Here is a 14,312-nt window from a genome sequence, read left to right as displayed (position 1 = left end):
CGCGAGCACTTAACCGCTACGCCACAGGGGCCGGCCTCTGTGTTCTTTTATTTTTTAAGGGTGATAATTCATCTCTGTATCATTTGGAAATCCATATATGCCTGAGAGTTCTTGAAGGAGATGCCCTCATTTAAAGACCAACCTAGTAAGTATCAACTGAATTCTTCGGGTGTTTGCCAAGAAGGCAACAGTTAAGTTTCAAAGCTGAAAACCAGCAGAAGCAATACACTAGTTGCTCTGCCTCCTTTCCTTTCCCCGGTGTGCCCAGGTTGACACCTAGCATCAGACACCCACCATCCCAGTCTAATTGAGGCCAGCAGTATCATTTCCTCCCCCTCACAGATTATCTGTCTCCAGCCCTACCCATTGTCTACATTGCTTCCAGAATTATCTTTCTGAAACTCAGATGTCACTTCTCTCTTTGAAAACCTTCAACTGTACCCATTGCCTAGAGAATAAGCTCCAAATCCCAAAGTCCAAACCAGGTCCCAGAATCCTCCTGCACATCCAGCTCTGGTTTATCTTTCCAGAGTTATATCCTTAATGAGCAGGAAACTTCTAAATCAGTGGTTCTCAAATTTTGATGTACATTAAAATCATGTGAGAGCTTTTAAAAATCCTGATGCCCAGGTCACATCCTATATCAGTTAGATCAGAGTTGTCTTGGGGTGAAGCCAGCATCTGGCACCTTAGATAATACCAAAACTATAGTCATATTTTGGTCACCCAGATTGCCTGGGGGACTAGAAACTGTTCTTAGAACTTTTTTTTTTTTACAAATCTATAGTCATAATAAATACATTGTACAATAATTCGCTTTAGTGTATCTCCTCCATTAAACTTTAGGTTCCCGGAAGTCACGGTCTGTATTTAATTTTTTTGTTTATTGATGATATTTAGATAGTACTTGGAGCCTAAGAGACACCCAACAAATGCTTGTCAATTCAAAAAACAAATGAATGAACAAATAAATAAATGAAGTATGTCAAGCAGGAGCCTGAATTCGAGCGAAATTTAAGAGGCTTTAAAAATAAGAAATACTCTTCCTTATTTAAGAAACAAGACCATGCTACGGACAGCTAATTTTCAACAAAGGTGCTAAGGACATGCAATGGAGAAAGGAAAGTCTCTTCAATAAATGGTGTTGGGAAAACTGGACATCCACATGCAAAAGAATGAAAGTGGACCATGTGCTATCGCCATTCACAAAAATTAACTCAAAATGGATCAAAGACCTGAAGGTGAGACCTGAAACTATAAAACTCATAGAAGAAAATATAGGCAACACACTATTTGACATTGGGTTTAAAGGAATCTTTTCGGATGACATGCCTACCCAGACTAGGGAAACTAAAGAAAAAATAAACAAGTGGGACTTTATCAGACTAAAGAGCTTTTATAAGACAAATGAAATCAGAATCAAGATGAACAAACAACCAACCAGCTGGGAAAGAATATTTGCAAAACATACATCTGACAAGGGGTTGATCTCCATAATATATAAAGAACTCACACAATTGAACAACAAAAAAACAACCCGATCAAAAAATGGGCAGAGGAAATGAACAGACACTTCTCCAAGGAAGATATACAGATGGCCAATAGGCACATGAAAAGATGCTCAACATCACTAATCATCAGGGAAATGCAAATCAAAACAACACTAAGATACCACCTCACGCCCGTTAGAATGGCTATAATCACCAAGACAAAAAACAACAAATGTTGGAGAGGATGTGGAGAAACAGGAACCCTCATACACAGCTGGTGGGAATGCAAATTGGTGCAGCCTCTATGGAAAACGGTATGGAGATTCCTCAAAGAATTAAAAATAGAGATGCCCTATGATCCAGCCATCCCACTACTGGGAATCTATCCAACGCACCTGAAATCAACAATCCAAAGAGGCTTATGCACCCCTATGTTCATTGCAGCATTATTCACCATAGCCAAGAAGTGGAAGCAACCTAAGTGTCCCTCGACTGACGATTGGATTAAGAAAATGTGGTATATATATACAATGGAATACTACTCAGCCATAAAAAAAGACAAAATCGTCCCATTTGCAACAACATGGATGGGCCTGGAGCGTATTATGTTAAGTGAAATAAGCCAGAAAGAGAAAGACAAACACTGTATGATCTCACTCATATGTGGAATATAAACCAACACATGGACAGAGAAAACTGGACTGTGGTTACCCGGGAAGGGGGGGTGGGGGGTGGGCACAAGGGGTGAAGGGAGTCATATATGGGGTGATGGACAAACAAAAATGTACAACCCCAAATTTCACAATGTTAGAAACCATTAAAATATCAATAAAAATCAAAAAAAAAAAAAAAAAAAAAGAAACAAGACCATGCATGTCTGTCTTTACAAAGGCTCTGTTTTAAAAGACAGAGCACCCCATTTTCCACTGAATTGATCACTGTAGGCCTTGATAAATGATCATGGTGGAGAGAGCATTGCCTGGGAACCCAAAGATCCCAAGTCTAGTCCTGTTCCGCCGTTATCAAATGTAATTTGTTCGTAAGTGCTTGATATGTCTTGGGTGTTTGCTCATATTTTCTCGTTTAATCCTCAACAACAATCCTACAAAGTAAGTATTATTAGTAACCTCATTTCATACAGAAGGAAAGTGAGGTTTACACAGGATAAGTAAATTGCCCGGATTCCCACACTAGCTGACCCAGATTCAAATCCAGGACCCTTGTCCTTGGCACAGAGGCTGCCAACCAGGCTGTCCCTTGGTTCTCCATCCTGGCTGCAGTTAGAACCACTTTGAGGAGATTTACTAGGGCCCAATCTTGGAGTTTGATTAACTAGTCTGGGTGAGCCCTGGTCATTGGTACTTCTTTTTAAATGCCTTCCAGCAATTCTAATGTGTAGCCAGGGTTGGGAACTTCTGCTCTAGGCTCTCTCTACTCTAAGCTGATGTGACCTGACAAAAGCTACTCCTTTAGCTTCGGTTTCTTCCATACAAAGAGGAGCTGAAACCACCTATCTTGATGATAATTTGAGCTTTAATGCCTAGGAATTATCCCTGCCCCGCATCCACCCCCAACCTCAGACCTAGGCAAAGAGGGGTCTCCTGGAATCTCCATGCGTGGACTCCAGCCTTCTCTTTGATTTTTCAGCCCCCACTAAAGCGACATTTGGGCTGTGATAAGCTAACACAATAACCTACTTTGTGAGATGCAGTGAGGGAAATAAAAGCTGTATAGCTCTTTAGAAAGAATAAGAAGGAATAAACATAGCCCATGAGTACACCTTGTTAGCCCACTTGAGGATGATCTTTCAGCACCAAGGAAAGGGACAGAGAGTACAGGAGAGTCCACCGACTGGTAAACTAGCCCTTTCTTAGACCAACATGATCTCTGCCTCAGTGACAAGTGTGAAGACATAGAGAATCTAGTCTGTCCTCTTGGGAAGGGAAACCCCAAGGAGTGGAACAAGAAAGGGCTGAGCAGGTGACAACAACTGGTGGTTTGAGTACATACTGTTCACATAGGTGAATTCCCAGGTCCAAGACCTGGTAGTCCCCAAGGAGGAAGGGATTGCCCTTGGGAGGGTCTTACTTAGTCTGCTGTGCTCTGAGGCCAGAGGGGATCAAGGTGGCTTTAGAATGATACCTATGGCACTACTCAGACAAGTCTCTAGCTCCTCTCTAAGGCCAAAAGTTCAAATCACCCAAGAAAAGTCTTATGGCCTAAGAATGACCAGGGCCCAGCCTCTAACTCTTAGGGCCATTCCAGGCTGTCTGGGCACAAAGACAGGATGTACAACGCCTTCATTTTGTTATACTTGGCAGTTCAATTAAAGAAATGGAAGCCTCTCCTGTGCCTCTGCCCTGTGCTCTCACAGCATCCCCAACTTTTCACACAGCTCCGCCTCCACTGCCTTCTATTCACCCTTTATGTGTCTGTTTTCCCAGCTAGACTCTAAACCCCAGGAGGGCATGGCATGCCTGTCTTGTTCACTGCAGTGTTCTCAGCTCCTGGCCCAGGGCCTGTCCCATTACAAGAGCTTAATAAATATTCATTGAGTGAACCAACGATTAAATGTAAAGGTTATCTGACAAACAAATACAGCAATACTCGCTGCCTACTTCACGGGGAAGTGGTGAGACATGAGCTGCTCTACTTATTATAAGAGCTCTCCCAGTTTAGACTAATCATGACTTATTTAGGTTAAATAAAGATGTTTGCTTCCTGACAGTTTCTTGTTTTCTTATAAAGCCCATTTACTTCTTAATAAGAGCGAACAAAACCAAACAATGGCTTCAGTGTTTGCAGTTCTTTAAAAACGTATTAACACTAAAGGCCCTCAGAGCAGCTATCCTGCACCCATGGGAGCAGACAGCCGGAGCCACAGTCACGGCTCCTAGGAGTATCTGCAACAGCAGTGAAGGTCAAAGCACTGGAAGAGGCCGTGTCCCACCAGCAGGAAATGTAGAAAACACCCTGCCCTTTAATCTTCAAATGACCTCAAGGAAAACAAAAAGCAACGCTATCAGCAGGCTTTATCCACACAGGAAGCAGAGCCTTCTTTGGACACTCAGACCCTGATTTAAATCCTCATATTTTATGATTACATCAAAACACTTAAAGTGTTTCAAAGAGCTCTTTCAGCAATCTCACAACAGTCACAGAAGTAAATGTTATTATCCCCTTATTACAGATAACAAAAACTGGTCTGGTTTCTATGTGATTTCTTCTATAATCACAATCCAGAAATGGATGAAAACCCATGGATGCTGCCTCCCAATCTGAAGGCTAGTCCCACTGCCAACCTGCCTCACCCCCAAGGGCAGTCAAAACAGACCCTGAAAACACTCAGGACTCCTGCAGCACATCAGAGCGTAGATCTATATATTTGCATTTGTTATGCAGTCCTCCCTGTCCCAAGATTCCCAAGGACATCACAGAAATAAATCAGGGGCCTGGCAATGGCGATCATGTGAAAAATTAAGAATCACAACCACTAGTAAACTAAAAAATGGGGAGCAATAATTCTGTACTTTTCATTAGTATATTTTTTATTATATACAAAGTGCCTTACAAACGATAAAATACTAACTCTTGTTCTGGAAGTAAATGTGACTCTCTTGTCCAGGATATAAACCTTGCTGTTATCAAGAGCAATGGTCAATGACTAACCATTCATAGAACCCTATCTTTGTACCAGGCACTTTATGTTGTAAGTACTTCATATGCATTATATTATTTAGTTCTCACAACAATCCGAAGAGGTAGGCATTATTATTTTGTAGATGAAAAAACTGAGGCCCAGAGTTTTAAGAATCCCTTAAGGTTATATAGCTAGGAGGAGATGTGGCCAAGATTTAGACCCGGGTCTCTTTGGCTCCAAAGCTCATGCTCTTAATCATTACACTACACTGTCCCTCAAAAGATGACAATTATGACATTATGCCACTATGATTAGATTAAATTCTCTGTAGTTTAGGGAAATTGAAGGAATCCCAAATCCCAGAAAAATCAGTCAGCTAAAGTTACTCAGAAATATTTCTGATCATTAAGGTGCCCCCTAAGCACCAGGCCAAAAATATCAGTGACTTAAATGACACTAGAGTAGAAATACAGATCAAATCCAATTACAGTGGATCTCAAGGGAGCATCCAAGCTCTTATTGTGTCCTGGAACTTATTATATTAAATATTGCCTTCAACTACTAGAGGACTCACTGGTCCTCCTCTTTCTCCAAATTCTAGTACTTGTCAACACATCACAATTTAACCTTTGATTATACATTACCTTTTGTTTTTCACCATTTTTCCATGTATGTTAATCTTTGTCTCCTCACTAAATTTTAAATTCCTTAAGAATAGAAACTAGGCTTCACTCTGTCATCCTTTCCAATCTATTGTGTGCTTACAATGTGCACAAACTGGGTGCCTACTGAGCATGTAGAAGGTCCTCAACATAAGTTATTTATTGACTTGTTTAAATAATATTGACCAGGGGTCAGCATATTTTTTCCGTAAAGGATCAGGCAGTAAACATTTTAGGCTTTCAGGTCATCTGGTTTCTGTTGCAGCTACTCAACTCTGCTGCTGTAGAGTGAAAGTAGCCATAGATGACACAATGAGCATGGCTGTGCCCCAATAAAACTTTATTTACAAATCAGGCCAAGGGCCAGATTTGGCCTGTGGGCTGCAGTTTGTCAACCCAATAGAGATTATTTATGACAGGCCCAAGGCACTAGGCTGGGAAATGTCCTCAAGTTAAGCACTGTGGCAGCAGATTCTATGCTTCCCCCCTCAGGCCCTCAGCCCATTTTTAGAGTCCTAGCTCCTGACCAAGCCTAGTGTTTTTCCAAAGCCTCTCACCTTGGACTTAAGTTTAGTTCAACACAATGTTTTGCAGTTCATTTTCCTTTGGGGCTTCATACATCAGTTTTAAAAAGGGAAAAATCAATCATATAGTGAAGAGCTGACATGGTAGGTTATAAAAATAAAAAGTAATTAGAAAATTCTTCAAACGCATTCCACCTAGGAATCCCTGACACTTTTTCTACGCTGCTTCTTACAGATTGCCATGTAAATCATTATAGATGGTTTGAAGTATGCATTTCACCCGGATTAAAAATCTGCAGAGAGCTGATCATCCCTAGCAGAAGGCCACATAAAGGATGGCAAGGATAAACATTCCTTCCTCCCACAGCGACTGCTTTCCTCTGAGAACGAGAAAACTCAACAAATGAAAGAAGAAAAACTTTTCTCTTTCTTGATCAAAGCATTCAGCCATCAGTCTTGATATAACATTAAAAAGTCCTTAACAGGCTGTTACCTTGACCTAAATTCAATGTGCATTAAACAGACTATTCATTATTGTTTCTAGGCTTATCTACTTGTTTGTAAAGAGAGCTGCATTCGATATGAACAGAGGTAGTTTAATAGAGAACCACAGAATTTAAAGTTGGAAAGCATCCTTCTAATTCAATCCCTCTATTCCACAGAGAAGTGAAGTGACTTGCCTAGAACTGTGGACTCTCTGCTCAAATCAAATAATCATAAGGCCATTCCTATATGACCTTAGTGCTACTATGATGAACCAGCTAGCACCGCACGCACTAGCTAATGTGAGAGGCAACTCAGATGAGCAGTTCTAAGGGGCAATCCACTAACAACACCCCACACCCTCACTCTGCCCCAGAACAAAACTCCTTTATGTGAAATAAGCCACATTAAATACCAACTTCCTCGATTATATGACACAGAGCTGCCTGTGTTTTCAGAGATAAGGCAGACGGTGTCTATGCAACTTGCATTGTCCCCTCCAGGGTGCACTCGTGAAACAGGGAGATTTGTCTTCTGCTGTCTCAACTCAGCCTTTTCCCCCATCTTGCTCTCCCTCTTAGTAATCAGGTGCTGATTACTTTGGCTGAGAGGCATGGGCATTAGCTACAGTCAGGTATTTGCATTTTAAGTTTATCATCTCTTCATGTGACATTAAAGGCACCTCCTCATGTCTTGGTGTGTTCTGGGCGTTGGCAAGCAACTGCAAAGATGTTGCTGTAGAGCTCCTTTAGGCCCACTGAGCCTTCACCAGACCCCTGACAATGACAGTAAAATGAACAGATTTTATAGGACTGACAGAAAGAGGCAGAGAGAGATCAAAAGAGAATGTGCATGGATGGTCTCCCATTCCAAAGACCTCTGATTACCCCGGCCCCTGTCCAGGTCAGATGAGCAGAGGATTAGTCGAGGCAGCTGCTGGGCCCAGATGGGAGAAGTCCTGACCCTTTTTATGAGCTCTAGCCAAGGCCCCCTAATAGGCCTCTTCTTTCCCACATCTGTCCCTTCTCTTTCTGCTCCAAGTCTGTCTGATGAGTGTTTCAAATCTTAACCCCTTTGCAATCTCATGGAACACAGAGCTATATCTCCTACATTATTTCTTCCTCTCTCGTTGAAGTTTCTGATAAATATGTTTTAGCTCATATTCTCTATCGTATAAGAATATTGGGAATGAACTGCCTTGGGAATTAATGTGTTCCTTGTCACTTACGCAGAACTCTGTTGAGATGATTTGAGCATTGGCTAGGTAATTGGACAAGAAGGATCCCCTCTGAGCTTCCATTAGAAATAATAATAATGATGATGATGATTATAATAATAATAATAGCTTTTTTCATTTGCAGAACATTTTACAGATTGCAAATCTTTTTCAGGTACGTTTTCTCACTTGATCTTATTTACCCCGTGAAATTGGTAGGGCAGATATTATGATCCCCAAGTTATGAGTGAGGTCACTCGTTGAATGTCACATAGATAAAAAGAGGGTTAAACTAGTTTCCCCTTCCAGGGGGTGCCCTTTCCACTGTGCTCTGCTGCTTAAAAAAGAAATGAACCATGCATTGAAAACAACTGATAACACACGGCTTCAAACTGTTTTCCTTCACTGGGAGAAAGAGGGCATTAATTTTTCACTTCTGTCATTCTTTAGCGTAAAATTCCTAGGAAAAAAGGGCAATTCATACAGGCAGCACAAGCAGAGCATCAGAGGCTGTTTAGGACATTTTAGGATCACAAACTATCAGGGGGCATCCTGGAAGCTCCTCTTTCCCCTCCATTCCAACACAGCCTACTCCAGCACAAGTGCAAAATTTAAAGCTTATTTACACGGTCAAGACAAGACCACTAATAAAGCAGACTGTGTATTTATGTTTCTGGATTATTATGCTATAAAAAGTCACTTTATATTTGTATACACGTGGCTACAAAACCACACATTTTTCAGTTATATCCCTATTTTCAAAAAATTTAAACATCCTATGTTCTTACAATTACCTTGATTAGATTAGGTGGTGCATTTTACCTTAGCCATTGCAATGGTATAAAAATCCCAGATCCAGACACTATTTTTTTTATCATACTACAAATTTGTTTTAAATTGTGGTATATACCTTTATAATAACAAGTGTTAGCACATATTTAATCTCATAATGACAATTATAAAATAATCATGAAACCCGAAGTCACCAATATTTGAGGCTTCTGAAAGCACAGTGGAAGTATGCCAGCACTGTGGAAGCCAATGGAAGTTGAAGTTATATGGCTTAAAAACGAATCTGCCTATTTTAAATGATCTTTTAGATATATAGAGCCTGCAACTTAGTATACTTGGGTAAGGGATGATGACCTGGCTCTGCAAACACAGATTATTCAAGTAAAAAGTAGGCAGAAGTCTGGCTTCATCCTAGAAGGACAGAACTTTAAAAATTTGGGAAAACAGAGCTAAAAAAAGAAAACTCTGTGAACCAGGGAGATGAACAACCTGGCAATTCTGAAGTCACTGCAACATTGTGTCTCTTTTTTTCTGAGCAGGATTTCTCACCTTCAAGGTTTTTTCCCTTTTCTTTCTTTCTTTTTTTTTTTTCTCTACAATGTGTAAAGTTAAAAAAAACCCTTTCCATTTTTTCCTATCTTCCTTAGACTGCAAACTCTGAAAAATCAGGACTTGCAATTGTATGCTCTTTTATCTTGACTTGGATTTTAGTATTCTCTGAATCATGAACTCAAAAAAAAGACATTTAACGAATAAATTTAACTCAGCGTTTAGTCCAATAGAATAAGCATTTACTACTAAAGCTCTACTGAGCACAAGGCATTGAAGTGCTAGGGAGACAAGTGGGGTGAAAAGCAAGTATATAAAAAAATAAAACATTATGAAACTTACTATTTCTCTCTTTTTGCTTATCTGTCAAGAAACTCAAAGCTAACTTTGTTGTCAATTGCAATAACTGTTCTCAGCCTAGATTTTCTCTTCTAATTACAGCGACTCATTTTTTGTCCTTTTTAGAAGTGGGAAAAATATATATAACAAACTAAATAATTAAATAAATGGCTATAATTTGAGTTAAAGTATGACAGGAAAAACAGCAAGGGGGCACTGAGAGGTCATGGGAAGGAAGGATTGTATGGAGAGGGAGGCAGGAGGTGAGTTTTCTGGGAAAAGGACATTCCAGGCTCAGGGGACAAATGGGCAAGGAACAGAGATGGGAATGTGTAAGATATTGGGAAGAAAACAGTTCAGATACAGGAAGGTAGAAACAGGACATGGGTCATTTTCTTCATTAGTTCCTAAAAACAAACAAACCCTTCTTTACTAAGAATCATATTGGTGTGTTCACATATGTGAATCTAGCAATAAGCAGGATAATAGTATGTTCATCTTATCATGCATGAGATCAGGGACTGGGGATGACATGATCCTGTAATCTCAGCACAGACATGACAAGCAACAATAAATGGTGAAGAATGAATGAATGAAGTTCATCCAGTGGCCTGTCAAGAAATGCTTTATGATTGTGGTCATATAGATCACTCAGGGTAGAGGGCATTTTTGCTCTATGAATATTTAAGATACAATAATGGCCCCTGTATTGCCTGTTTTCTCTATTGAGCTTAAAGCAATTTGGGGGCCAGGATTTATTCTTTACACCTTAAAGATGGAAAGATTAAAAATTAAGAGGAAAATGATCTTGTATAAGGCTCACGGAACTTAAGGGCAGAGCTGGGGAAAAGAAAAGAAATGTCTCATTCTATGTGCAAGGCAAATGCAAAGTAGAATCTGTGGGTTCATGCCGAATAATCAAAATTAGCAGAGCTAATCAAGTGAGCGAGTCAGACTCATTGTAAAGGAAAAACCTACAGTTTTTCCACCTGTGTAGGGAAAAACTCAGTTCTTCCCTATTATGAGTTTCTTCCCTGTGTGTCTCCTTTGCTATTCACACAGAACACTTCACTTCTGACACTTCTGGTCACCAAATGTCTGGAAGTTTTTCCCCACAACAAGCAATTCTCTGTGACACCAGCTGGGTGTCCTACAACTTAACTCAATTCTGATACTACCTACAGGAGACAGCATCAGATCCCACAGGTTAAGGGCTCAGTCCCACAGACTGCCTGCCCACCCCACCCCCCAACCCCCTTCAGACACCAGTCACAAGCCCAGGTTATCACCTGTGCTTCTGACTAACAGGCTACAGATCAGAGGTTGCAAAGACCCTCTCCTTGGGTTCCATTAATTTGCTAGAGCAGCTCATGGAACTCAGGGAAACACTTACACTTACTAGTTTATTAAAGGATATGATAAAGGATACAAATGAGCAGCCAAATGAAGAGATACATAGGGTGAGGTCTGGGAGCCTCCTGAGGACAGGAGCTTCTGTCCTTATGGAGTTTGGGGGCACCACCCTCTTGGTATGTGTATGTGTTCACCCACCTGGAAGCTCCCCAAACCCCCTACTATTGGGATTTTATGAAGGCTTCCTTACACAGACATGATCAATTATTAACTCAATTTCCAGCCCTTCTCCCCTCTCTGGAGGATGGGGGGATGGAACTGAAAATCCCAAGCTTCTAATCGTGGCTTGCTCTTTTGTTGACCAGCCCCCATCCAGTAGCCCACCCAGAGTTACCTCATTAGAACAAAAGACGCTCCTAGTGCTCTTATCATTAAGGAATTTACAAGGGTTTTAGGAGCCCTGTGTCAGAGATCAGGTCAGAGACAAATATTAGAACAAGAGATGCTCCTAGTGTTCCTATCACTTAGGAAATTACAAGGGGTTTAGGAGCTTTGTGCCAGGAACCAGGGACACAGACCAATACATACATATATATATGTGTGTGTATACATATATATATACACATTTCTATTATCTCACACTAGTTCATCACAAAATTCTCCTCGCCCATATGATAGATTAAGCTTGTTTTTAGTAGTATGTAATCAAGAGGAAAGAGAGTGCAGTAATACTAGAAACAAGCTAGTGAACTAACATGCAAATTTGTCTAGTCAGCTTTGTATGGTTGCTCAGTTGCTGTAGTCCTATGATTTTCAAACTGCAGGTCATAATCTATTAGATGGTCATGAAATCAATTAAGAAGTCACAATCAGTATTTTTTAAATGATATGTATGTATATACATATGTAAATATATGTGTATCTATCTATATCACTTAATATTGTTGTTTCATGAAACTTTTGTTTTAGTTAATATCAGATATGGATATATAATGTATGCTCTGGGCCAGACTGCAAGTGAGCTGCAGCCCCAATCTAAAAAAGTCGGAAAGCCATTGCTGTACTTTCCCCCACTGGGAAGTTAGGCTTGGCGTCATTGGGACTGAAGATCCAAAATGGAGCTGAACCAAGCATTTAAAAAAATTAAAGCTATCTGCAAAGATTATATTGCAATTTATTTAGGCAACTGCTTTGAGAGGCTACCTGTGCCATATCTATGATATTTCTATATCAAATATGGTAAGAGTTCATGAACGTGGGTATTTCTGCACAATTGTTCTAATATTCAATACAAAATAAATGATTTGGGTCAATGGTTCTCAACTTCTTAGTCTCAAGACCCCTTTACACTATTAAAGATTATTGAGGACTCCCTCAAAGAGCTTTTGTTTATGTGAGTTATATTTATCAATATTTACCATATTGCAAATTAAAACTGATAACTTGAAAGAATATTCATTCATTTAAAAAAACAATAATAAAGCAATTAAATGTAAATATAAATAACATTTTTATGTAAAATAATATTTTCTCCAAAACAAAAAAATTAGTGAGAAATTGGCATTAGTTTACATTTTTACAAATCACTTTAGTATCTGGCTTAATAGAAGACAACTAGATTCTCACAACTGTGTCTACTATAATCTATTGCTATATTTGTTTTGTTTGAAGTATATGAAGAAACTCTGGCCTCAACAGGTATGTAGTTGGAAAAGGGATGGGTATTTTAATAGTCTTTTCAGATAGTTGTGGATAGTCTTCTTTGATAATACATCAAAACCTGATAAGTTGTAGTTTCTCAAAGGTTAGTTGCAATGTGCTATCTGAAACCCTATCCATTAACTTTTCACACTCTGCTACCTTAAAATCCATTAGTCCTTGAATGAATCTTTGCCCATGCATGATTATGTAACATCAGACATTGGTCATTTGGAAAATATTGGGTCACTGAGTTAAGCAGATCTTTCAAATGTTGATACTTTTCATTATACAATTATTTTTTTAAATCACACTCATTAATATTACAACTGATCTCATCAGAAACGACTTTAAGTATTGAGAAGTTGTCAAGCTCATGGCAGTGGATATGTGTTTTCTAAACTTCTAATTCTCGCTTGAAATCTCAAAAAATTATCATTGGCAACAATAACTGTCCCTTGTTTTCTTGGAAGTAACCAGTACACGTTATTTTTGAAAAAATGTCTGTCAAACACCTGTCTAAATAACCATAGTGCGTCCATCTTCTTTCAAGGAAAAATAGTGTTCTGTGAATACAAAAATAAAAATACTAGTTCAGCTTGCAACTCAAGCACGAAAGGGTTTTCCTGGAGACAAATACGCCATTTAGGTATTCAGCACACATGTTTTATGCATACTTCCTGTTTTTTCACACAGAATTTTAAAAGTGTGCCAAAGTGTTGAACTTTAATAAAATTAATAATTTTTACTGCTTAAGTTACACTGGCCTCTGCCTTGATTCATGCTAAGACACCTGCGCTTTTATCCCACCATTGTTTTTGCATTATTGGTCCAAATGTCGACACAGCGAAAGAGTCAAATAAGTCTTAGTGTTGTCATGAAAATGGTTTTGAACTGGCAGACCCCCTGAAAGGGTCTCATGAACTCCCAGGGGTTTCGAGGACCACACTTTAAGAACCACTGGGTGTTAGCGCACACAGAAATCACAGTTCTCTCTCTTCAGTTATTAATGCTTGAGGCTTATTTATTATTATGGGTTTGATCACCGAGCGCCAAAGGAAAGACATACCAAGGCGTAGAACACATCCAAGAGATACATCTTGAGCTGCCACGAGCGTGCAGCTCAAAGGCTCACGTAGGAAGAACACAGCTCTTGGTAGGAAAAGAGAGGCCCACCTCCAGCCTCGGCTTTTGGTTGCCAGTGGCAACGATCGTGGGCGGGAGGGAGCGCGGCCATCGATTAGTACTGTCTTGCGTCCGTCGCGGCAGGAGAGGGCGGGGCACGGCTGCAGGAGGGAGCCGTCCCCGGGCTGTGGTCGCCGCGTGTTTTCGGTGGCGAGGCGGCTCGCTCGTTCTGCGCTCAATTGAGAGTGGCTTCCGAGCGCCCTGTGTTGCTGTCGGGGAGGGAGGGAAGATGGCGGCTGTGGCGGCGGGCGGCCTGGTGGGGAAGGGGCGCGACATCAGCTTGGCGGCCCTGCAGCGCCACGACCCCTATATCAACCGCATCGTGGACGTGGCCAGCCAGGTGGCTCTGTACACTTTCGGCCATCGGGCCAACGAGTGGGT

At 40.4% G+C, this 14,312-nt stretch overlaps 2 protein-coding genes across 3 annotated transcripts in view; one reads left to right on the top strand and one right to left on the bottom strand.

Moving 5' to 3' along the window:
- Positions 1-14,312, bottom strand: part of ADIPOR2 (adiponectin receptor 2) — a 429,864-nt gene that overhangs the window by 98,023 nt on the left and 317,529 nt on the right. The window lies entirely within an intron of this gene.
- The window catches only part of DCP1B (decapping mRNA 1B), a 55,499-nt gene continuing 55,337 nt past the window's right edge, over positions 14,151-14,312 (top strand). The window contains exon 1 of one of the 2 annotated variants that reach the window (XM_058559130.1): positions 14,151-14,310. In XM_058559130.1, the coding sequence (XP_058415113.1) occupies positions 14,161-14,310 (150 nt within the window). In that variant the 5' untranslated portion in view covers positions 14,151-14,160. The remainder of the gene's footprint in view (positions 14,311-14,312) is intronic. The other variant, XM_058559133.1, reaches the window with a different exon arrangement.

This window comes from Diceros bicornis, chromosome 17 (assembly GCF_020826845.1).
Source record: "Diceros bicornis minor isolate mBicDic1 chromosome 17, mDicBic1.mat.cur, whole genome shotgun sequence".
Lineage (NCBI taxonomy): Eukaryota > Metazoa > Chordata > Mammalia > Perissodactyla > Rhinocerotidae > Diceros > Diceros bicornis.
This window is presented reverse-complemented; position numbering and strand designations above follow the sequence as displayed.